Source organism: Melanotaenia boesemani, chromosome 23, assembly GCF_017639745.1.
Source record: "Melanotaenia boesemani isolate fMelBoe1 chromosome 23, fMelBoe1.pri, whole genome shotgun sequence".
Classification (NCBI taxonomy): domain Eukaryota; kingdom Metazoa; phylum Chordata; class Actinopteri; order Atheriniformes; family Melanotaeniidae; genus Melanotaenia; species Melanotaenia boesemani.
The window spans coordinates 7,374,535-7,401,242 of NC_055704.1; the positions used below are offsets into that span (position 1 = coordinate 7,374,535).

Here is a 26,708-nt window from a genome sequence, read left to right on the forward strand (position 1 = left end):
TGCGAGATGTAACTGGTAACTATAATTACTTTTTTAAAGTAACATGCCCAACAGAGGCTATCATTAAAACATTTGGGAACCACTGCTGTAGAGGAGTTGCTTCCCTTTAATCTTTCTTTGAGGAACATTGTGGAAAAAAAACTTAGATAAATAAAATTTTGTTGAAAAGGAAAACCAAAAACAAAGTATTTTGATTTTATTCTGTCTGTGGTAGACGTAAATGGTAAATGTTGGAATCTGTAATGTCCCAACTTTGTATGGTTTGAGGTTGTATTCAGACGGGTTAAACAACTCATTGGCCTTGGCAGGATAAAAGCTTTCTAAGTGAGATCAAGGATGGTGCCAGTGCTTCTTATTTCCGTATCCAACCACTGTGACATGATAACTCTGGAGAAATACGACAACTTCACACTTATCAGAGCTATCTGAAGAGGAGCAGTTGAAGTGATTAGATTTTTGAGCACCTCTGTATTAATTTGCCTATTAATGAGGGAACACTGAGCATCAGCACACTCTCAGCTAACAGGTTCAAACTGATGCCAGATGTAAAGACATGCAAAGACAAATGTGGCAGCATAAAATCTTTGTCTTTTAATGAGCTGATTAACTTCATTAGGTCCAAACTGATAACAGAGGAAGAATACATAATAGAGGAAATGATTGGATTCAATTTCTTTGTGTCCTGCTGTTTAAATTTTTATATTAATGAGGTGAAATAGTTTAAAAATGATGTTAATTTCACCACCCTTAGTTATGACTTCAGTGAAGGAAGCAGGACCCTGATTTAGGAGAAAGAGACAGATAAATTCAAACTTCAAAGAGTGAGGAATGGTCCAAGAAAGCTGGACCAGTTAGCAAACCCTGAGTGGAAATATAAATGTCACAGTTGGTCATCTCAGTATTTACTCTTAATTTTCTAAATTCCTTCGCAGACCTTCAATATCAGGCTAACCGAATAAAACCTGAGGTCAAAGTAAAAAAGTAGAACTGCTCACATCAGTGTTACTTTCATCCACTGAAAGCTTTCAGGGACTCTCCATCCTGGTCCTTGAGGGCCGGTGTCCTGCAGGTTTTCAAAGTTTTCCTGATGCAACACACCTGACTCAGACTCAGACTTGTGCAGAGCTTTCCCACTACCAGTCCTGGAGGACCATGATTGAGGATCTTGTTAGGAAGTATTTTTTCCAGAGATTTTGGATCGACTGAAGGTCCAGATGCATCTCTCAGTTCCTGGTTCAGGTCTTTGCTGGATTTGTTCCCATTTCCTCAGGACATCACTATTAGAGCCTGTAGATCTGTTGTAGGTAGTTTTTTAGTCCTGAAATTCCAGCTTCAGAATGCTGGAGAACTTTTGATCAAGACCACTTTATCTTCATCTTTTTCTCTTTGCTGAGTCATCATCTTTAATCCTGACTTTTCTTTTCTGCATCTTCGCTCTCACTATTCTTTCTCTTCAGCTTTCCTTTGTCATCTGTTAACCCCCACCTACAGCATACATGCAACCATGGCAACAACAGAATCATAGCAACCTGCGTCAACTTCCCCCAGCAAAAATGGCCGACCCACTGGAGGCACTTTTATGTTTTAATGAGCCTAAAGCTGGAGGAGAGGCGACAGTGGCACTAATGAAGACACGTGTGTCAGAAAAAACACAGAATTTGTCAATTTTAATTACCAGAGAGAAAAAATACAGAGGATTAGTCTGTCACCATAAAACTAAAAAATCTGTCTTGTGTAAAATTAATTCTGTTGTCTTTGTGTTGGGAAGCCTGAACAAACTGAAAACTTACTGACCCACTTCCAACATTAACAAGCAGGAGGAAAAAAGAAAAGCAAAACTCTTTCAAGGCTGGAGAGTAAAAATCAAATGTAAACCGTCATGTTTAATGGAAAAGCAGCTTAGCAGCAGTCTGTGTAACAGGAAAAATCAAAGCGCTAAAAACGGATTTCACCACAAAGTTGGGACTTTGATCAGAACACTTATTAATTAACTTTAAAGCAAAAAAAAATAAAAAATAAAAAATCAAGAATCCTGATTCTGTTGATGTATATTTTTTGTCTCTTTAACATGTTACAAGCACAGAAAATCATCCACCCTCTGCTTCTCATGTAAATGAGAAGCATCACGCCAGAGCTGACCCGAGGTTATAATTTAATGCAGTGGATTAGCATGCAGCCGTTTTACTGTTTTGTTTCAGTGGTTTGAGGCGGGAAAGTATTGTTGGAGGGGTTTAGTCTAATCAATGTTCAGCTTCTACTCTCGATGCTGCTCTGATTTGAAAAACACGACGTCTGATAAAGCCACTTCATCTGGAAACTTCCTCAATAATAGATCATTTATGAAGGAAGTGACCTCCCCAGTTAACACTTTTTATATATCGGCCTTGTTAATCTGAGGCTTATCCATCATTTATGATTTTTGGACTGTGTGAGTTGAAGTTTTTTTCTTTACGCCCCACTACAGCAGCAGGGAGTGGGAAGCAACGATAATAAAGGATAATAAAGGATAATGAAGCTAAGTAAATTCATAGTTATTGTAGTAATAATAATAAAGACTGAGCAGGATTAAACTCAGTGACAACGAAAAATTGCTCTTGGCCATCCAGACGTAATCACAGCCATTCAGTATCGCAAACATGAATAGAAAGTTATTGTAATCACAGTTAAAGGAGATCATTTCCAACCATAGGAAACTATCATGTCATAGTGAACAAAAACACTTTAAAGGATGTCAATTACACTTTTTGTCTCATTTTTTAATATTTAACTTCAATTAATGTTCATCCATTCTAAATTTTGCCTCCTGTCTAAAAGGTCTCTTCTGTTCGAACTGGTGGGAAAGTCCTTCTAGTTACTCATTTCTCGTTTGGCCCACCCAAGCTGTTGGTCAGGCATGTCGGAAAAGAGGTGAAAGTTTTTTAGAAACCATGAAAACATGTCCAGTTGCCTCCTGGCAAAGCATTAAGGATCACACAGGCAAAAATCCAACACAGCTAAAACTGAAACCTGAGGAACGGCCTTTTTAAACGGCTTATAAATCCTTTTGTCTCAGATAAAACTGGCCAATTTGGACTCAGATCTTATCCCATCCTTTGTTAGAAACCTCTTTAAAGTGAAAATGGAGAGATGGTCATTGAAGAAAACGGTAGATCATTGTTCATTCAGAACGAGAAGCACATGTGCTGCTGAAAAGCAAACACATTTGGATCTAAGCTGGGCTACTTTTAATTGTTTAGGTGACTCCGTTACTGAACTGGTAAGTGCTAAGAAAGCCAAATGAGGTCCCAAAGGTCATAAGCGGGGCCTGACATGACTAACAGGCTATTAATGGATGTATGTGACGTAAATTAGAGGGTTGCAATACAGCTTATGCAGAACCGGTGGGAGAAACGTCTTTTCTTCACAGTAAAAATGTGAAGCTTTTCTATCAGAAAGACTGAAGGTGGAGCAAAGTGAAGTGGTTGTTTCCACATATTCATTCCTGTGTTACAGGCTTTCTTCTGCTCATTACTGGTGGTTGGCTTATTAGAGCATTATTTCCACCTGTTGTGTTAGTGCTAGCTTAGCTTTTACTTGCTTTAACTCTTGTTCCTGATAGATGATTCAGTAATCTAAAATAAATTGTATTGCTTCTTATTTATGGCATTATGCTAGCGCTATGCTAAAATGTCAGTGGATTTATGACATAAGTGCTGATAGGTGCCTATGAAGGCTAATAGAAAGTAGAGATCTGGAATAGTTTGTTCATTGTAAGTACATATTAGTGATTTTTGTTTTGTAGTTTTTTTTCCTGGTATCCGTTCCTCAGCACTTTGTTTTGTTCAGTTCATTATTAGTTTTTGAGGTCTTTTGAAAGTGATTCAGCTATCGAGTTCTGTTTTTTTTTTTTTTTTCACTTAAATTCAGATGATGGGGTCTGATATTCTGAGAGAAAAACAACCAGAAGAGTAGAGACTGGTGGGAACAATCTGACACCAAACCAACAAATAGTAGAGAAATGGACGAAAATCCTGTCTTAAAAACTGACACAGAAGTGCGGTGGGTGTAATACCGCTGATAACCACTAGTGGGATGGCTCCAAAAACCCCACCAGCTTAAATGGATTTTAGCTGATCAGTCCACCAGTCACCCTCCACCCTAGTCACCCTAGGTGACGTCAACATGACTTCATTAATCTTTTCCTCTTTCTTTCTCTCTCTCTTTTTTCTTTTTTTTTTTTTTTACAGAATACAGTCTGCAGTGATGTAATAAGGAAGGAAGGATTTTTTTTAACACTAGAACAGTCCAATACCCCCTAGAACTACCAGAGGGGGTCATTTTGACACTGTGCCAACGCAGCAGAAAAATGATAAAGGTGGCATTTGCAGAGGCCATTTCTTTTCCCCTTTAAATCTTTTTTTATCATTCGTAAGTAGACAAAGCTTCAGTAAATAAATAATTGATTAGCAAGTGGGATTAAATGTCAAATACTAGCTTACAACATTCACTTATCATCTAACATAACAAAATTAAACATTATTTTAAATATATTTATATTTTTCCATTTATTTAAGGGGGAACGGGTAGAAAAAAAAGCAGCATATGATGCTAAAGTAAGGAAACAGAGCACTGGATGACAGCTGAGGAGCTGATCATTGCTTCTCCACCTGAGTTTTCCTCATTCATCTGTTGGAGCAAAGTCAACGTTTATTCTGCTTTCATTCTTCTGATTCTGTTTATTTTTTATTATGTTTTTGGCAGCATCTGTCTGTCTGTCTGATTGCAACATAGTAGTAAAGGTTATGGACGGATTTTGATTAAATTTTCTAGAAATGTCAGAAATGGAAAAAAAAAGAACAAGTGATTACATTTTGGGGTGATTTGGATCATTGCCTGGATCCAGGAATTTTTTAAAGGATTTTTTACTATTGGGAGATGGAGATAATTTAGCCATTACAGATAACGCCCAGAATCAGTGAAAAAAAAAAAAAAAAAATACAAGATGACATCATGGTATAATCATTATAATCCGACATTGATATTCTGGATCAGGTGCCCCAGAAGGTTCAAAATATAGGGAGCACTGGGTGGGCTGTTGGGCCTTTTGGGGTTTTTCTCAGGTGAGTGACCCTCTGGGTTGGCAGATTCCTGCGCTCTCTGAGTGCTTCAGGTTTTCTCCGACATTGTCTTTCTGATAAATTGCCAAAACATGGTCAAAGCCAAACAGGTAGAAGGAGAGTCTGTTTAACTTACCGGTATCACATTTACGAAACGCATGCCTGCTTTTTACGTGCATGTGTCAGCTGTGGACTCCAGAACATGTGCAAAATAGCCTTTTTCATGACATCCAACATCCTGCTAGCGCTATCTACCCAAAAAGAACACTACATGGAGGCGCACCCTGTTGCACGTGAGCCTCCCCATGAGGTTAATATATCTGATTTAACCTGACCTGAAATGTTCCTGTGCAAAAATATAACTGAGATAAATGGCATAAAGGTCGTAGTAATAATAAAGAGACTCCATGTTACTCCTAAGAAACAGCAAGTGATGATAATTTGGTGATATAAACATGGTGTCCTTATTTCACTTAACCTGTTGTAACCCTGTTGTAACAGACAGTTTCTTTTATCAGCATGTGTACACCTGTTCAGCATTCACTTAAAATCAGTCGGGCTCTTTTGCCTGGAGGCATTTTTTCTACAAGACTAGAAACATACCCTCTGGCCTTTGTAAAGGTTATGTTTCCCAACATTTCTGTCACAGTTAAAAAAGATTTGTGCAGGTTTGCAGTCGACACAGATTGGTTTGTAGCTCTTAGTATCAACATGTAGGCAAATCTGCAAATTAAAACAAGCCTGCTCATGATCCAATCGCAACTTCAACCAGAAGGTTCTGTGTTTCATCAGGTGTGTTTCTCTCTGGTCTGAATGTAGCTCCGCTTCAGGGAATTGAACTACCGTCTGATGAGCCAGGCAGTGGCTGGTTGGACAGTCTGATAGCTGTCATTGTCATTGTCATTGTCCGAAGGCATTCAGACACTTCTTATTTTCTCTTCCTAAACAAAAATCTGATAAAGAACTGTTGGAGAGGAAATTGACTCGATATCAGTGTGTGTGTGTGTGTGTTTGTGTGTGTAATAGATGATTTGTATACTGTTAACTAATTTTTGTGTAACTTTGCATTTTTTTACAATTTCGACAAATTTTTCACTCAAAATAAATTTATACACCAGAATTTGTAAAAATGTACAGACGATATTTTACACCACATTTAGCTTTCGAACTTAACAAATCTAATATTTTTGTTTATAAAAAGCTCCTAGGCTTACAAATCGTCCAGTACATGGAGTGATTTTTGATAGCTCCATGAAATTTGTCCGGGCCAGTAGCAGTGAAACTGACAGCTTCACACCAGGAACATGGGATGTGCTTTGGGTAGTTTGGTGGCTGAACTGCTGCGTTGTGGCTGCAGCCTGGGATTAAATACACAGTTTTATTTCAGAGTGAAGACAGAATTACCCCTCTGTAACTTCAAAGCTGTTTCATTCAGTGGCTCAAATGAACGGGAAGCCATTCAATTACCTTAATCAGTTGTCATCATGCATGTTTACATGACCATCATAATCCAATAACTGGTAGGAATCAGATTTGATGCATCTATACACATTTCCAAAATGCAATAATCAAAAAATCATTGTGTACATTTTCCAGTCCATTATCTGATTTCTTTTGGAGTACATGTGTAGTGATGTAACTTCCTGTTATTTTCAAAACTTTGTTGAACATGTCGCGGCCCACAGTCTTGGCGCTGGCTGCTAATTAGGGAGCTAAAAAGCTACAAAATAGACTTCAGGTAAACTTTTTACTTTCTTTATAATCAATCTTCCTGTCGATGCACATCATCATGTTTCTTCTGTGTTCCACTCACATTGAGACTGCATTTAGACAAATATTGATATAATCCTCATTATTAAAAAAAACTTCGAAACAAACTGGTTTAAAAAAAAATATTAAAACTTTTTGTTGGTATGGTAGATTACACCTGTGTCTCCTCACCTGTAAAATACAAACTGGCACACAAATTAGATGCAAAACAGCCAGAAAAGACTTGACATCAAAAATGAGGAGCAAAGCAATACAGAAAATGAGATTAAATTATCAAAATGAGTCACAAATTGGATAGAAATGAGATAAAAACAAGCAGAAGTTCATCACCTGCTCTCTCTCTGTTAATCATGACCGACTGAGGAGAATGTCCTCCTGATTCCTCTAACCTGATGCTGACTTCACCTCTTTCACTTAACGAACAGATAAAACTGGTCAGATGTTCTTTGGGGAGCTGCGGCTGCTTCTGGTCTGAGACCTGCCATTAAGGCAGGAAAATCATCCAAACATTAATCACACTCAGCAGCTCCCTCCTCTCCTGTACAGGCTTTCATCAGCTGGACACTTAATTCTGCCAAATATGTACAGAAAAACTCAGCATAGAGCTGTTAAACTGCAGAGCTCCTTTCCTGCAGATGGAGACTTAAACAGGCTTTAAAGAGAATTTAGAGATACTATTTTTTCGTTTTTCTTCATCTTTTTAAGATCTTCAGCCGTCCCGGGTGCAGCTGAGGGTTTAAAGGGAACACTGAGACTCAGAGACAAAGCTGCTGGGACACACGTATGTTCCCAGACATTTCCATTCTAGCTGTTTCCACGTGGTTTACTCCTCACTATCAGCAAAGTTCCATATTTTCAGGTTGTGTGTCTTTATTAAACCTCACCCCAGGTTTACCCTGACGTGGCTGGCCAATCAGGCGTCGCGGTGAGTCATGAATGAGCGCCAAAGAGCCGCCACTTCCTTACTCAGGCTCTGGAGGAGCTTTGCTGATTACCTGTCGGTGTGCTGATGAGCAAACCTGCCTCATCGTGGGGAGTCAGGACAGGGACAGAGGCCAAGCTCCTCCAGGAAAAGCAGGAGGGGGCAGGTCTCTTCACACAAAGTTGGACTGAATTTAACTTTGAGTTTCTACTTTTTGTTTTATTACAATCAACATTGTTCTCATCAGTTCAGTTTGCATCTCAGGTGGGAGGAAGAAGGAAAGATTGATTTACAATCAAGTGCAAAAGCCTTGAATTCATTTATTTACATTAGGGAGATTTTGACTAAATACAGAGATCTGAAACATCAAATGATAATTTAATGAGTTTTATTCCTTATAATGTGGTTTTTCCATCTGCAAAGAAAAATATACAGTCTACAGGGAAAGACCCCAAATTATCCTGCAAAGCATCATGTACACATACAATTACTTCATTTTACCCAGTTTAACACACACTCTAAAAAATAGTATCTGGGCTGTAGTTGATGAAAATGAAATGAAAAATATTTTATTAATCCCAGAAGGAAATTGCAATATTGTATTAGTTTTTTTTCTCTTTTTTTTATATCAAAACAATAATAATTTATAAGAAGGAGATATTGCCTTGCTCCTGAGGGTGATGGCTGCGTACTAGAATGATCTAGTATAATTTACAGTCTCTGACATTGTAGTTGCACTTTTTTTTACTTTTTCACATTTATTGATTCAGTTAACTTGAAATTAGCATAATTAAACTGCTTCTATTTGTAACAAGTGAATAAATTAAGTTTATGCACGTTAGTTTAATTTAGTTCAATTTAAGCTTGTATGTGAGCCTATAAATTGGTTTTATGTGCTTTAGATCCTGTGTTATGTTTACATTTAGAGAATAATGTTGGGAAGTTTGGGTCTGTTTTAATGTTAAAGTTTGGGTGTGAAGTGTGAAGGACAGTACAAGGAGTGACACCAATCACTACCTAACACGGATGTCATCAGCGACTTCGTTACATGAATTTTTCACAATTTTCCAACTTAAAATCTGTCTTACAGCATGACTGGAGGGTTGCATCTTTCTGCTTTGTGTGATGAAATAACACATTTAACATGAAAGTGTTTTTATGATCAGTTTAGGCCAGGATTTGTATTTGAAGCTCTGACTCGGTCTTATCTCGTGTTTTTGCTGGAGAAGCTCACAAATGAAGGTTTTAATGAACATTGAAGCCATGATCTTTCAGTTTGTACTTCTGGTTTTGGTCAGGTTCCTGTTAGATTCCAGTTTAAAGTCTTGTTGTTTGTATTCTCTGGTTTTTGGTTGGGCTTTTTGAGTTACGGTCTGGGTTTCTATGTTTGTGATTTATTTTCTTTTGTCCTCCTGCGGTCAGAGGTCCTCCCCCGAGTTCTATCGCTATTATTGCTTCCTGTCAAACTTTCCACTAATCAGCTTAAATTGACCGTAATGTCCGATTAGGAGAAGCCAAAGATCAATAATTGAGCAGAAAGTTGTATGTGTGTCTGAAAAGAAGAAAAATAATGCTCCTCTGTGGTTGGAATAAAGCCAAGAAGATGTTTCTGATGCACGGTGGCGCCACAAAGCAGCTGAGCTGGAGTTGGTTTAGTGAGGATAGCAGGTAAATAGTAGCAGGAATAACTGGAAATGTGGAAAAAGTGGAAATATGGAAATAGTTTCTGTTGTGTTTGTTTCAATGCCAATATTTTTTCTTCTTAAAGCCAAGATTTGAGAGAATGATGCAGATGAGAAAAGACTTGGTCACTGTTGGTCTGTGTGTTACTTCTGAGAAATTCTGTTTTCTTGTTCTGGTCGGTCTTTATGCTGCTATATCTATATCTATATCTGTATATCTATTCATTTTATATCATTTTAGCCTCATAATCTGACAACTGAAGCTGTCCTGAAAACATCATGTCTGCATGCTGACTGGGACTGAAATCTGGTTGAGATTCTACTTGTATTTGTAAATTAAAAAACACCGGGCAGACCAAACATAGTGGTTTGGGGTTTTCATGGTTAAACCTGTCATTGTTTCGCATTTAGGGGCCGTCCCCACAAAGTATTTTAGCAATCCACCCTTTCAACCCCACAGAACCAGGGATTGGCCTTCATAAAACCGATCTTGTCTGAAACCAGGTCCCAAGGTGGATAGGTTTGAGACATCTACTGTTTGTGGTGCTGTGAGGACAGTGTAGCCGCACAACTGGAGGATATGACGTCAATTTGACAAACACGTGCTAAACACAACAACAATAATGGCGTCCATGACCATACCATCAACAGCGGGAGCAAGCAGATGTGTCATTATCTGCACATGCGCTACGTCTTGTTCTAGCTCTGAAGTGTTACTGTTTAATCATTGTTGCGCCCCCCATAGCCTTGTAGTATGTACTACAGCGGTTTCGTGGGGATGGTGAAGCCTTTCTCTTAGTTTTCATCACTGTTTTTAGACCTGAACTGGTTTCGGCGCTGTGTGGACATAACCTAAGGTTCTTAGAATAAAGTCTTCACCTGTTTCCAGCCATAGTGTTTGCATCCTTCATCATCGTCTCTTTTCAATTGTGGCTCATGACAAGTAAAATAATTTTCCCAAGAAGACTAAAGCTTTTTCAGATGAACATCTGAGCGTCAACAGATGAGTTATGGGCTCATTTTTTAAAACGTGCATTTATTTAGGCAGGAAAAAATGTTGAGGTTTAAAATCCCAATTTGTATTAATTATTTGTAAACCATATACATACAGTTTGATCCTAATGTGAGAATAAACTACAGATAACATCAGTTATCCCCTGAAAGTTATCACACATCAACTCGAGACTGAGTTCTAGTCAACGATAACATTTTTTTCCCTTAGAACTTGTTTAAAGAGTCCAGCTTCTTCAAAAATGCTCTTTTTCTCATATCAGTTGAGGATTAGGGAATGGTTTAAAAGGGCAGGATCTTGGAGTTCAGGCAACTTCCTGTATGATTTTGAGTGACGTGGAAATGAAGATAAGATAGAAACAGACTAAAAACCAGCTTTCTAGGAACTAATGCCTGCAAGCAGGTAGAAAAAGATTCAGATGAAATTCATGTTTTCACATGATGAAACATCTATCTGAATATAAAACAGGAGTTTTCTGCAACACGAAGCCAAAACAAATGATTTCCTCTGTGTTTTTCAGTGGTTCGGTGATCTGGTGACTCCTGTCTGGTGGGAGGACGTCTGGCTAAAAGAAGGCTTTGCTCATTTCTTCGAGTACGTTGGGACAGACTACCTCTTCCCGAAGTGGAACATGGTGAGTGGAAAAAGATTCAGACTCATTCAGCCAGTTTGCAAAAGATTTGGTGTGAAAGGAGCTTACAATAAAAATTCTCCAAATTTGAACAAGCAGCAAACGAGAAGACATTTATGTCTCAAGTTCGTGTTCAGTTATCCCTCTTGTCCAACAGTCGGGAAAGCCATCTTTAAATGGTCTCATCCATTTTCATGACAGCAGAAAGATGGTCCGGCTGTTTTGTTGGGCTGCGGATGGAGAACATAAGGTTCCCCTTGATACTTGATTTTTCTTTATTTCATATACTTTTGGGTTTCATTTTAATGCTGGACCTGACAAGGAATGGCGAGGGGGAGTGAGAAGAAGAAAACTGATACAAAGCAGTTGCTACACCTGTAGAGAAACTTAACCTCTGTAAAAACACATCAGGTCCACCTTCTAGTACCAGGTTGGACCCCTTTTTCCTCCAGAACTGCCTTAATTCATGGTGTGATAGCTTCAACAAGGTGATGGAAACCTTCCTCAGAGGTTTTGCTCCATATTGACATGACAGCATCACACAGTTGCTGCAGGTTTGTCGGCTGCATCCATGATGAGAATCTCCTGTTCCACCACATCCCAAAGCTGCTCTACTGGACTGAGATCTGGTGACTGTGGAAGCCGTTGGAGTCCAGTGAACTCACTGTCATGTTCTAGAAAGCAGGTGGAGATGATCTGAGCTTTGTGACATGGTGCATTATCCTGCTGGAAGTAGCATCAGAAGATGCTACACTGTGGTCATAAAGGGATGGACATGGTCAGCAACAATACCAGGCCATAGTGGTACTAAGGGGCCAAAGTGGGACAAGAAAATATCCCCCACACCATTACACCAGCAGCAGCCTGATGTATTGAACCAAGGCAGGATGGATCCATGTTTTCATGATGTTTCCACCAAATTCTGAGCCTAGCATCTGAATGTGGAGCCGAAATGGAGACTCATCAGACCAGCAACGTTTCTCCATCTTCTATTGTCCAGTGTTGGTGAGTGTGTGTGAATTGTAGCCTCAGTTTCCTGTTCTTAGCTGACAGGAGGCACCCGGTGTGGTCTTCTGCTGCTGTAGCCCATCTGCTCCAAGGTTTGACCTGTTGTGTGTTCAGAGATGATATTCTGCAGACCTTGGTTGGAACCAGTGCTTATTTGAATTCCTGTTGCCTTTTTATTATCTCCAACCAGTCTGCCCATTCTCCTCTGACCTCTGACATCAACAAAACATCCTGGTTCAGACAAACTGCTGCTCACTGGATATTTTCTCTTCTTCAGACCTTCTCTGTAAACCCTAGAGATGGTTATGTGTGAAAATCCCAAAAGGCTGGTTTGGTAAAACAAACAACCATGCCACGTTCAAAGTCACTTAAATCCTCTTTTTTTCCTCATTCTGATGCCCAGTTTGAACTTCAGCAAGTCATCTTCACCACATCTAAGGTGTTTACTCCAAAAAAAACAGACTTCTTTAAACCAACAGCTGTAAGCTTCCCCCAGAAGTAAAATATCTTAATAGTTGTTGGCAACTGCAGAGTTTTTCTCTGTTCCTTTGAACATACGGGAAATAAAACTTTCAGTACAACATGAAGCAGTTTCACTCACGAGCAGAGCATCTCGTGAAATTCAGTCTTCCTCTCTCCGACAGTTTCAGGTGAGTCAGATTTACAGCTCAAGGCTGAAGTCAGATAAGTATTCATTTCTTTTTCTCCAGAGTAAATCATGAAAAAAGGAATCTCCTGGCACCGAGTACAGCTCAGGTAGTCGGTAGAAAACTTAAAAACAAAAAGAAAAACAAAAAAAACAAAACAATTTGTTTTAAAGATAAACAGGCGGTAGAAATAACATCACATTTGTTTTGGGTTTTTCCCTCCGTTTGGAAGCAGAATCCGTCCCTGCTGATGGTTTCCTCTGGCAGGAAAATATTCCTGATGGACAGTGTTGACAGAGGTCTGAGGATTATTCGGAGTAACTGGGACACTTTTTGTGGAGGCTTTGAGCCTCACAAACAAAACACCATTGTGTTTCATTGTACTGGGGTGGTAACGCCATCAAACTGAAGCTGTGTTTGATGACCACGCAGGGAAATGGAAAAATCTGCTTTTTGTGAATTTGATTGATTGATTAAATGTTTTATTCAACATAGAGATCTTCAGATGCAGCTCTCCAATCTGAATCATGTTTAAGAATACCTGCTGTTTTTATGCGGTACGAGCAAATGATCAAATCAGTCTTTTTATCATTTGTACCGTCACATTGTTGCATTCAGAGTCTCTAAAATCCTTCTCAGATTTTTAAACAGCTGAACACCATCTGACTCATTTTATTCAGATTTGCAGTCCAATTAGAGCAATAAGGCCTCTGAAATAACTTATTTACCCAACAGCCCACCTGCACGATGATCGCTGGTCAGAATAATTTTCAGGAGGTCCGTCAATAAATGTTTCGCTGATTTTGGACAGGGTCATGAAGGCATCATTCTCAGCAGATTAACTTCTCACCAGCCGCCTGAGCAGGTTCATCCCAGCTGGTTCACACTCGGCTGGAAACTGCCCAAGTCCTAGCTGGAGATCTCCGTTCAAACAGGCTAACAGAACCACATAATCTGGAAAGAAGAAGAAATGCCACTGGAAAACTACCAAAATAGAAACCCTCTAGTTCTTGGCTTCAAATTCTGTCCATAAAGATTAGAACCAGAATGAGATCATAGCCAGTATGGACACAAAGGGCAGTTCAAATTTACCCTCTGGGGTCAAGGGTATAATTGACCATTTTTGCCAACTTTTGTTTTTACCGTTTACATTTAACCTTTAAAACAATTTACCTGCCGGGTTTGGTATCATTCTTTTAAACCACACACGTTATTTTACAGTTTATTTTATTTTTCATTTCGACAAACTGAACTTAAACACAAAAAGTTGAAAATAGATTAATCTTCTAGTGTGAAAACCACAAATGTGTAATGAACCATTTTTTAACCTAGAATGCAAATCTAAATAACTGATTTTAAAAACTATTCTACAAATTTAGCAAAATGCAAAGTTTTTGCTAAATGCATCAATGTGTGAGCTGGCTTTTATACAACTATTTTTTTTTTTTTTTTTATGCTAGCGAGCACTTTACTTAAATCGTCCGGTTCTGCTGTTTCTTCCTGCACCAAACAAGCAGCAAATGTGTAATACAGATGAAAAAAAGTGTGTTGTTCATGTTTTAACAAACAGTTGGAATGGAGACTCTGTGACTGCATTTGCTACTATGACATATTAAACAGATGATGCAATTTGGACACAACAGTGCTTCTGTCGACCCCAGAGGGTAAAATAAAAAAAAAAAAATTAAAGAAACATTATTGTACATGTCAGGTCAGTGTTTTTTAATTGTGTGTAGCAATATTTTACTTTCAGCCCAACCCTGTTTGGTGTTATTTTAATTACATGTCTTAAGCTTAAATTGCGCTCATCTCTAGGGTTTACAGAGAATGGTACAAAGAGGAGAAAATATACAGTAAGCAGCAGTTTGTCTGGACCAGGATGTCTTGTTGGTGTCAGCGGGTCAGAGGAGAATGGGCAGACTGGTTGGAGATGATAAAGAGGCAACATGAATTCAAATAAGCACTGGTTCCAACCAAAGTCTGCAGAATATCATCTCTGACCACACAACACGTCCAACCTTGGAGCAGATGGGCTACAGCAGCAGAAGACCACACCGGGTGCCTCTTGTCAGCTAATAACAGGAAACTGAGGCTACAATTCACACACACTCACCAACACTGGACAAAAGAAGATGGAGAAACATTGCTGGTCTGATGAGTCTCCATTTCAGCTCCACATTCAGATGCTAGGCTCATAATTTGGTGGAAACATCATGAAAACATGGATCCATCCTGCCTTGGATCAACGCTTCAGGCTGCTGCTGGTGTAATGGTGTGGGGGATATTTTCTTGGTCCACTTTGGGCCCCTTAGTACCAACGTGGCCTGGTTTAACCAGCACAGCCTACCTGAGTATTGTTGCTGACCATGTCCATCCCTTTATGACCACAGTGTAGCATCTTCTGATGCTACTTCCAGCAGGATAATGCACCATGTCACAAAGCTCAGATCATCTCCACCTGCTTTCTAGAACATGACGATGAGTTCACTGGACTCCAACGGCCTCCACAGTCACCAGATCTCAGTCCAGTAGAGCAGCTTTGGGATGTGGTGGAACAGGAGATTCTCATCATGGATGCAGCCGACAAACCTGCAGCAACTGTGTGATGCTGTCATGTCAATATGGAGCAAAATCTCAGGAACGTTTCCAACACCTTGTTGAATCTATCACACCAAGAATTAAGGCAGTTCTGAAGAAAATAGTGGTCCAACCCGGTACTAGAAGGTGGGCAGATACAGCAATTGAGTGTGCCAATGAAATGCCATCAGATCATCTTAAGGAATTCCTGTAAAATTCTGTTCTCCCCTTGTTAAAACTTTTTTTTAAACTCAGGATTTTTATTATTTTGTTCTTTTCATCAACTTCTTTTATGTAAAATTTCAAAATTTAAATCTAAATTAATAGAAAAGCAGCTGTTTTCATTTTCCAATTAAGTTATAAAACGTGATTTTGCATTTTTCAAACTAAAAACAATTGAATCACTTTTTTTGGACTGAGAGAATCGATCCTGCTGTCACTGATTAAAAGTGCTTTCATTGTTTCAAGCTGCAGAATCCTAAAACCAGATTTTCAGGAGAAATTATTCAAATTAAGGTGGAAATATTCCTCCTCTGAGCAGCTTTAAATGTGTGAGGTTTAAATGTTTATCCTGCAGTTTCTCTTTGTTTTTGCCAACCTTTGTTTCTCTGTATTGTATAATTTGTTTACATAATGTACATTACATTTGGATATACAGCAGTGGAGGCGAAGGAAGTCCTGAGCTCTGCACCTGAACTCCGTCACCACCCTCCTCTCGTACTAATCAATATCTGCTTCTTCCTTCTCTGAAACTGTTATCCTGCAGTTCAGGAGATAACGGCTCTGAATCCTGAGCTGCTTTATGTTATTTTGCTCACAGCTGCAAACAAATTGTTGCACAGACCGATTCAGCTCAAAACCCAGTAAAATTAAACAGATTTTCATCCTCAGATTTGCAAGAAAAACATTCTCAGACTTCCCTCCTCCCCCAAAGGACGACCTCAGTGAAAATTTCCCCAACAAACTTAAATTACAGCAAAGCACCCCTTTGTTTTTTTAGAATTATGCTCTTATTTACTTTGAATAGCGATTGTTTACACCAAAACCACCTTATCATCGCTGAGCACCCACAGTCTGTTTCTGAGCGACACGGCATTTTAAAATTCACGTTTCTTCAGCTCCACACGGCCGGATGCTTTAACAGCAACAAGCGTGTTTCCAATAACAAGCACAGCGGTGATAAAGCAGGCTGCTACTGATAAAATAATGTCTCTTTAATGCAGTGTTTTTTTAAAAGAAAAACAACCTGTGTCTATCAGTGGTGAGTCATGCTGTAGGGTCCAGACCAGAACAGAGAGAAATAAAAATAGTACAAAGAGAAACAATGTGGTAGATTGTTTCAGTAATCATCACTTCAGATCTGATCAGGGTTTGTTATGTCAATTTTCACCTTTTTTAGAAGCATTAAAATCAACTGGGACCCAACATGAAAAAAGGCTGGTTTGGTAAAACAAAGGTTTAAACAGAAAAGACTGAAAACAAAGAAACTCTGAGATGCAGATGATGCACCTGTCTGGAAGCTATGGATCTATGGGGGTATTTCCCTCTTTTGAGAGCAAGATTTCTTGTTTTCACGCTCATCATATTGCTGTCTATCAAAACTCTGCTCTCACATTCAGAAAGTCCCTTCTTGCTCTCAAATATATCGTTCTTCCTTTCAAACCTCTGCTACTCTTTTCAAGTTTACTGTTGCAGGTTCAAATCTCCTTCGCTCAAGCTTTGTCTCTTTCCCTCACACTTAGACACAGTCTCTGCTCCCTCTAAACTTCTTGGATATTTTTCCTCTCCTGGGTTGCAGAATGAGCCGTCTGTCAAACGTCCCCCAGCCAATAGAATACGAGATAAATGCTGAACAAACAAATCCTCACCACCTTCTTCATGGTGTGCTTGTTCTTCTAGACACAGTGACTGCTTCTCTGACAGAAGCATCACATGTTCAGTCATCTTTGCTAATCATTATTATCACACTACACAGTGTTAAAAAAAACATTAACTTTAGAAACAACACTGATTATATAAAACATAAAAATAATAGTGAATCACTACTTAAAAATATATATTCAAACAAAATTCGGGTTTGCAGTTCAGGTATTAGCAGCATATAAACAAAATTTTTAGTTTGAATGCTTGGGACGGAAAGCAAACTTGACCCAAATGATCAGATATATATTTTGGACCAGAATCATTTAGAGAAATATTGCCATTGTAGAAATGTGAGAACCGGAGTGACATGACAATCTCCACCACTGAGGCTGATTCGATACGCATCTCAATACGCTGCCAGCGATACGACACATTACAGTTACAGTGAAACCCAATGCCGATACAGTGCAATACCATTCCCCGCTCTTGTGATGCAATTTATTAATTATTTGATAACGATTTGACTTTATACAATGTATTTTGCTTTGATATGATTCATGATTTCATTCAAAACCATTCAACACAATACAAAGATGTTTCAATCACAATTAGTCTTTCACCCTCTGAAGGATGTATTTGAAACTTGATGGTTTCTATAAAGCAAACCAACAAATTCCATTTAAAAGAAGGTGCAATTCAGTATGGTACAGAGGTATGAGTTATGTGGTACAGAGGTATGAGTTATGTGGTACAGAGGTATGAGTTATGTAGTACAGAGGTATGAGTTATGTGGTACAGAGGTATGAGTTATGTGGTACAGAGGTATGAGTCACGTGGTACAGAGGTATGAGTTACGTGGTACAGAGGTATGAGTTATGTGGTACAGAGGTATGAGTCACGTGGTACAGAGGTATGAGTTACGTGGTACAGAGGTATGAGTTATGTGGTACAGAGGTATGAGTTACGTGGTACAGAGGTATGAGTTATGTGGTACAGAGGTATGAGTCACGTGGTACAGAGGTATGAGTTACGTGGTACAGAGGTATGAGTTACGTGGTACAGAGGTATGAGTTACGTGGTACAGAGGTATGAGTTACGTGGTACAGAGGTATGAGTTACATGGTACAGAGGTATGAGTTACGTAGTACAGAGGTATGAGTTATGTGGTACAGAGGTATGAGTTATGTGGTACAGAGGTATGAGTCACGTGGTACAGAAGTATGGGTTATGTGGTACAGAGGTATGAGTTACGTGGTACAGAGGTATGAGTTATGTGGTACAGTGGTATGAGTTACGTGGTACAGAGGTATGAGTTATGTGGTACAGAGGTATGAGTTATGTAGTACAGAGGTATGAGTTACGTGGTACAGAGGTATGAGTTACGTGGTACAGAGGTATGAGTTATGTAGTACAGAGGTATGAGTTCTGTGGTACAGAGGTATGAGTTATGTGGTACAGAGGTATGAGTTATGTGGTACAGAGGTATGAGTCACGTGGTACAGAAGTATGAGTCATGTGGTACAGAGGTATGAGTTATGTGGTACAGAGGTATGAGTTACGTGGTACAGAGGTATGAGTTATGTGGTACAGAGGTATGAGTTATGTAGTACAGAGGTATGAGTTATGTGGTACAGAGGTATGAGTTATGTGGTACAGAGGTATGAGTTATGTAGTACAGAGGTATGAGTTATGTAGTACAGAGGTATGAGTTATGTGGTACAGAGGTATGAGTTACGTGGTACAGAGGTATGAGTTATGTGGTACAGAGGTATGAGTTATGTGGTACAGAGGTATGAGTTACGTGGTACAGAGGTATGAGTTACGTGGTACAGAGGTATGAGTTATGTGGTACAGAGGTATGAGTTACATGGTACAGAAGTATGGGTTATGTGGTACAGAGGTATGAGTTATGTTGCTGACAGCCTGACAAACCAACGCCATGGCGGAGCTCATGCAACATTCACAAACGATCATTTTCTCAGGCCCTTTTACTAAAAAAAAAACCTATGACACATAAATACGCTTAAATCTCGTCATCTGTTGTCTCGCTTCCCTCCATGTTTGCTTTTTACTAACTGTGGCTACGCCACCCGCCTCCTGTCTGTTTTAAGAACAAAATGCCAAAAGACAGTCCTTATGCATCCAAGGTGCCTCAATAATATGGGTAGAAGATAAATAACCGTGTTTTACCGATGTGGACACTCTAAGAAAGATACATGGCACATTTGGCAGCAGCTGTATCCGATGCACACTGAGGCTACCGGTGCAGTCACATCGCAAACATATGTCTCAGACCACACATTCAAATCAGTGAATTCTCCATCTCTAGTGAGGGCAGACATGAGCAGAAATCTAGATTAGTTGCAGTTATCTTTTTTTTTTTTTTTTTTTAAGTGAGACATGTAAAAGCTGAATGAGTTTTTCTAAATCCTTTTGAGCTATCAGTTCTCTTGTTCCTTATGTACTCTTCCGGTGGTAAAAGGCTGATTTGGTTATGCCCCCTCCCCATGTATTCCATCAGATGTGTACAACATTTGTCCATGAAGAAGAGCCACAGGCCAAATGTGTCATGCCAAATTAGACTGTGAGGCAGTTAGAGGAGGCACAGGACTAGAGAAGGGCTGTAGACATATGTCAGGGGTGGGCAAGTTTGGTCCTGCAGATTTTAGATGTTTCCCTGCTCTTAAACACCTGATTCAAATGAAATCGGATCGAGTGCGTACAACTTGGAGGAGATCAGGCAGACCCAGAATACACTCCAGGGTTTAAATATTCTTTTTGTCCTGGAAATATGTCAATATCCCTCAGGAGGAACTCTGAAGTTGTTATAAATCAGAACACCGGGTCTATTCTGCTTTGCTCCCTCCTCAACCCTGTTCCAGACAGTCATCAGCACTCAGCATGATTAAAAGGAGTAGCTACAATGCTTTTAGCAACAAAGCAACACATAACTGATGTATTATTGGCTGAATAAAATGTGGGAAAGTGTGATAATGTGCTGTAAATTAATCTCAAAGAACCTTTTGGCAGATAATTATGAACTAGCTGTTACTGTAGTTTGTGATCTTACATTTCAGGCATGAAAGTCTCTCATTCAAAGTCTCTCCCTTAATCATATATACTTAAAAGTTAATTTGTTCTCTTAGGGGATCTGCCCAGCTAATTTATTTTTTATGTGCAATTACTCTTGGTTTGTACAAATGTAACGAGAGCCTGTCTCATCGCACAAAAAAAAAAAAAAGTTTTTCAACACAAGAACACATTGGATGTTTCAAAGTGGTTTGATTTTAAATCTAAGAAGCAATGCAGTGTTTGTTCTGAGGAGCAGTAATCATAGTTAAAATAGATACAACTTTACCTCAAACCAGCTTAACCTGAAATAAAAATGTCATTAGTATGGATCCTTTAATATAACTGTATTTTTTTATTTTATTTTTTTTTACTTTTAACTTTTAGAAGAAATTAAGGATTTTTTTTTATTAAAACATACAGATTTACCACATTGTCATGAAACCAAAAGTCAAAAGATTTGAAATGATCATATGTACATTTTTTTCACTCTTGCTGAAAACATCAGCAGATATCAAGGTTACTGGTTGTACAATGGGATGCAATTGGCTTTGAAATGCTTGTGAAATCACAAAAAGTCTCATTGAGCTTTGGGAATTTCCTCCTTAGACAGATGAAAGTAAATCCATTTACAGTGATTATCTGTAACTGAATTTGACAGTATGTTACTGTATTTCTCAAGCAAAATTGTAGTTTTTAATTTTACAGTGTCAGTCAGCATGTTAGCTAGAGGCCGAAGTAGCAGAGGGGCCACTTCTGAAATCTGAGTGGACACCACAGGTGCCACCTCAGGTTTTTTACAAGCCATTGGAGGTAGAGGACAGACCAGCATGACTACACCAGTGTCTCTACACCAGATTGAATAAGTGGTTTCCTTATTAGCCATAGCCTAAAAATATTCACATTTGCGTTCACATTTCTAGAATAGATTTAATCCCTGTGCACTTTTCAGTTAATGTGGAGAAACCATGTCATGCAACTCGGTCAATAGCTCAGTTAATCAAGAGTTTCACAGTGAAGCTGAAACTATAACAATGTTCAAAGAGAACCTCAGTAACCATGTTGTTTAGCGCTGACTAAGCTAGCGCTACATCATAACGTTTTATTTAAACAGGCTAGCAAGGCTGCTAGTTCTTTTTAATGTAGCTACTGCATTAAAAGGTGGATAAATATATATACTGTAAAAATATGCTAAATATCCTTAAATATTACCAGATTTTTAGAAGATAATTTTGCTTTATCTGTGAAATTTCTCTACAAATTATTAAAATCGAAATTTGTCCCCTGATTACTCTGTAACTATTATTTTTAAACTATTGTAACTCTTAAGTACCCATTATCATTACTATTAGGGACTGTTGAGAATAACATAATGCCTAATTATTATTGCCTTACTACTAAACTGCTTCAAACATTTCTATAGTTTATTTACAACAAAGTGCATCAATAACACTGAATATTATTTCTTCATAAATGGATTTTTTTTAACAAATAACTGACATGCTTTTAGTTTCTCAACATGTACTGGCAGCAGGTTGTGTTTATCTGCGCTGCATCCACACAAAGCAGATCAAAGGTGAATTAATAGATTTCCAATTGAAAATATGAAATATTCATGTTAGTAAACGGAGACCAATCAATATTCATCTCTCTGCTCTTTGAAATGGATTCTCACAGAACGAGAAAAAGGATATTTGTCCTCACTTTTACTCCTGCCTGGTTACACCAGTGGGTTCATAACAGAAAGGATCATTGATCCTGGTGTGTGTTGTGTAGTATCACAAACAGTCGTAAATTATACATTCTCCAGAAAGGGGGTGGCGGTTCCTCAGAAACAAAATTATTCAGACAGAAATAACTTTATTCTTCTAATCCAATAAATTCAATATCTTATATTTTTGTTCAGCCTGGTGGGTTTTATGTTTTTACTGTCTTGTGTTACAGTGACATGTAACATCTCATACCAAGCAAACCCAAATCAGTTCACACCCTGATGTCCACAAATCCCTCTGCACTATAGTGAAGTATGAATCAACAGTGGACCCAACTACCATCTCTCGTGGTTTTTGTGGGAATATTTAAACTGAATTAGCATTTATTTCTGGACTTATAACATCCATCAGCCATTGGAAGCTCTGGGTTCTACTTCCTTTCTGCAGGCATGGTCAAAGGTCAACATTATCCAGGAGAAAATGTCAGGTCCTCTGGATCCATAAGCTGCCATCTCAATGACAATGCAGCTAAGTCTATAATAATCACTTTATATAGGACCTGAACCCGACTCCTGAGTAAAAGTCATGTTTTAGAACTGCATCATCAACCAGCTATCAAATGTAGACTTGTGATGCTTTTATAACTATTTCTACAGTTTCCTCTATTCTTCAATGTCTTGTGGTTTACAAGAGTTAATGTATTGCAGTGGCTCAGGCAGTAGAGCAGGTCGTCCAATGATCGGAAGGTCGGCGGTTCGATTCCCGCTCCCGCAGTCATCTGTCGTTGTGTCCTTGGGCAAGACACTTAACCCTCCTTGCCTCCAGTGTTGGGATTGCTGGTGTATGAATGTGTGGATGAATGTTCGGTGATGGTCGGAGAGGCCGTAGGCGCAGACTGGCAGCCACGTTTCCGTCAGCTTGCCCCAGGGCAGCTGTGGCTACACACGTAGCTTACCATCACCAGGTATGAGTGAGGAGTGGATGAATAATGGATTCACACAATGTAAAGCGCTTTGGGTGCCTTGAAAAGCGCTATATAAATCTAATCCATTATTATTATTATTTTCATCATTAGCCTTTAAAACATTGTCATTTGTTCAACTAAACATGACTCAGCGGCTCTGCACCATGTTAATGCATCACTGTGTTTGTGTTGGAGCGACACAGTTCTTCCACTACAACAGTGGTTCCCAACCTGGGGTCCGGGACCCCCCCAAGGAGGTCCCCCAAAGAGCACAGGGGGTCCCTGAGGCTTTGAACATTGGAGCCATTGTGATTAATGTCCACAAATTGTCCCTATTTTAAGGAAAAACAGTAAGGCTGTATGTTGTTCATATAACTTTTGCTTTATCAAAGGACATTACTCCACCAGTATACATTACATATGGTGAGAATCTCACTTTTGAAGGCCTAAAACCAGCATGGTTCCAGCACAGGGTGGAGCATTTTAGTATATGCATGAAGGGGGTCCCCGGGAAAAAAAGGTTGGGAACCACTACATTACAAGATCAGACATTATATTTAATTACTGTCATTAGTTAAAAACATTAAAATCATAGTACAGTTTTTTTTTAAAGAGAATAATCTGAAAAAGGAGGGAAGTGTTTGATTGAAATTGCACTGCCAGACCCCAAAAGGCCTTTTTAGAGAATTTAACTTCTAAGCAAGATTTAACAACTTCAGGAAAAGCTAATGATAATAAACAGATAAGTTCATTTATTGCTCCGTATACTGTTTTATCTGTTGCATATACCTCAAAAAGAAATAACAGTTGTGACCCAAACATTAGGCAAGGCAAGGCAAGGCAGTTTATTTGTATAGCACATTTCATGTACAGGACAATTCAAAGTGCTTTACATAAAACAAAGACATTACAGATATTTAGAATAGTAAAAGGCATCAACACATAATCAACACATAATCACAATAAAATAATAAATTACATTAAAATGATTAAAAGCAAGATATGTTAAAAAAAAAGTTACCGTGCAGATTTCATGCATAGGCGCATGAGAAAAGAAAAGTTTTTAACCTGGATTTAAAAATGTCTACATTTGGGGAAAGTTTATTCTCCACTGGCAGTTTGTTCCACTTGTTTGCAGCATAACAGCTAAATGCTGCTTCTCCATGTTTAGTCTGGACTCTGGCCTGGACTAGTTGACCAGAGTCTTTGGATCTAAGAGCTCTGCTAGGTTTATATTCTCTGAACATATCACAGATGTATTCTGGGCCTAAACCATTCTGGGATTTGTAAATGATCAGAAGGGTTTTAAAATCTATTCTGTGACTGACTGGAAGCCAGTGTAAAGATTTTAAAACTGGTGTGATGTGTTCAGATCTCTTAGTCCTGGTTAAAACTCTAGCAGCAGCGTTCTGGATGAGCTGCAGATGTTTAATGCTCTTTTTAGGAAGTCCTGTTAAAAGACCATTACAGTAATCCAGTCTACTGGAGATGAATGCATGGATGAGTTTCTCTTGGTCTTTCTGGGAGACTAAACTTTTAATTCTGTTGATGTTTCTGAGCTGGTAAAAAGCTGTCTTAGTGACAGCTTTGATATGGCTGCTGAAAGTCAGGTCTGAGTCTATCAACACTCCCAGGTTACGAACTTGGTTGGTAATTTTAAGAGCCCGAGTCTCCAGGTGTTTGCCAATGCTGACCCTCTTCTCTTTGCTACCAAACAGAATAATCTCAGTTTTGTCTTCATTTAATTGTAGGAAATTCTCCCTCATCCAGGTGTTTATTTGCTCCAGACACTGACACATTAAGTCTATTGGACTGCAGTCATCTGGTGACAGAGACACATAAAGTTGTGTATCATCTGCATAACTTTGATAACTAATACTATAGTTTTGTAATATTTTACCCAAAGGGAGCATATACAAGTTGAACAGAAGAGGTCCAAGGACTGACCCCTGGGGGACTCCACAAGTCATGGCCACTCGCTCGGATTCATAGCTGCCGATCGTAACAAAATAACTCCGGCCTTCTAAATAGGACCTGAACCAGTTAAGGACCGCTCCAGAAAGTCCAACCCAGTTTTCCAGCCTGTGCAACAGGATTCTGTGATCTACAGTATCAAACGCAGCACTGAGATCCAACAGAACCAGGACTGATACTTGACCAGAATCGGTATTCAACCTAATGTCATTTAACACTTTGACCAGAGCTGTTTCAGTGCTGTGATGAGGTCGGAAGCCGGACTGAAATTTATCAAGATTTCCACTTTCATTTAAAAAGTCATGAAGCTGGTGAAATACAACTTTTTCAATAATCTTGGAAATAAAAGAGAGGTTAGAGACAGGTCTATAGTTGTTCATTATAGAGGCGTCTAGAGTCCTTTTCTTTAGGAGTGGCTTAATAGCAGCTATCTTTAGTGACTTGGGAAAAATGCCTGATGCCAGCGAGCTGTTAACTATCAGTAGGAGATCACTTTCTACTGAGGTAAAAACTGTTTTTAAAAAGTCGGATGGTATCATGTCCAGAGTGCATGTTGTTGATTTCAAATGCCAAACTGTTTCTTGTAGGACTTTTAAATTCACAATTTTAAATTGTGACATGACATCAGAATTATTTCCGGGTTTTAGACACAGACTAATTTTCTTGTTTGACTGTGTGGAATTAATATTTTGCCTAATTGTTTTAATTTTTTGGCTAAAAAAGTTTGCAAATTGGTTGCATTTCTCAGTGGAAAGGAGCTCTGGGCTTATCTGTTTAGGAGGATTTGTAAGTTTTTCAATCATAGCAAACAGAGTGCGAGAATTGTTGACATTCCTGTTAATCATTTCAGATAAATGCAGCTCTCTGGCCTTGCACAACTCATTGTTATAGTTACGCAGGCTTTGTTTGTACAGCTCATAGTAAATTTGAAGTTTATTTTTCCGCCATTTCCGCTCAGTTTTTCTGCATTCTCTTTTTAGGCTGGTAACCACAGTGGTGTTTCTCCATGGTGTTTTCTGTTTGCTCAAGTTGCTCTTGATTCTTATCGGTGCAACAGCATCCATTACATTCAAGATTTTCAGATTGAAATTATCCAGGAGTCTATCAACTGACTCTGCACTGGTTGTTGGTAACATAGCTATGGCCTCCACAAACTTAGCACTTGTTCTTTCATTAATGTACCTCTTCCTAACGGAGAAGCAGGTTGGTTGAACATTCTGAGTGATCAGTAAATCAAACAAAATACAAAAATGGTCAGACAAGGCCAAGTCAGTGACAGCAACAGAAGAAATATCAACACCCTTTGAAATAACCAGGTCCAGAATGTGACCTCGAATGTGGGTCGGTTGTTTAACATGTTGCCACAAACCAAACATGTCCAATATGGAACAAAATTCCTTGACATTACCATCCGTCATGTTATCTATGTGAATGTTAAAATCCCCAGTTAAGATGAAATGGTTAAAATCAGTAGAGATAACCGACAATAATTCAGAAAATTCATCAATAAAATTTACACAGTGTCCTGGACGTCTGTAGATGATTAGAAATAGGATTTTAGGAATGCCCCTTAAAATAAAACTAAGATATTCAAAAGAAGTAAAATCACCAAATGACATTTCTTTACACTGGAATGAATCTTTAAATAAGGCAGCTTCTCCTCCCCCTTTCCTCCTGTTTCGACATTTATTCATGAAACTAAAATGAGGGGGTGCTGTTTCATTAAGAACTGTAGCACTTGTGTCTTCTGTTAACCATGTTTCTGTCAGAAAAAGAAAATC

General features: G+C 38.8%; 1 protein-coding gene across 1 annotated transcript in view; it reads left to right on the top strand.

Annotated features, from left to right (window-relative positions):
• Positions 1-26,708, top strand: part of LOC121634490 (thyrotropin-releasing hormone-degrading ectoenzyme-like) — a 290,942-nt gene that overhangs the window by 173,605 nt on the left and 90,629 nt on the right. Inside the window, exon 6 of the mRNA XM_041977162.1 lies at positions 11,003-11,116. Within this exon, the coding sequence (XP_041833096.1) occupies positions 11,003-11,116 (114 nt within the window). The remainder of the gene's footprint in view (positions 1-11,002; positions 11,117-26,708) is intronic.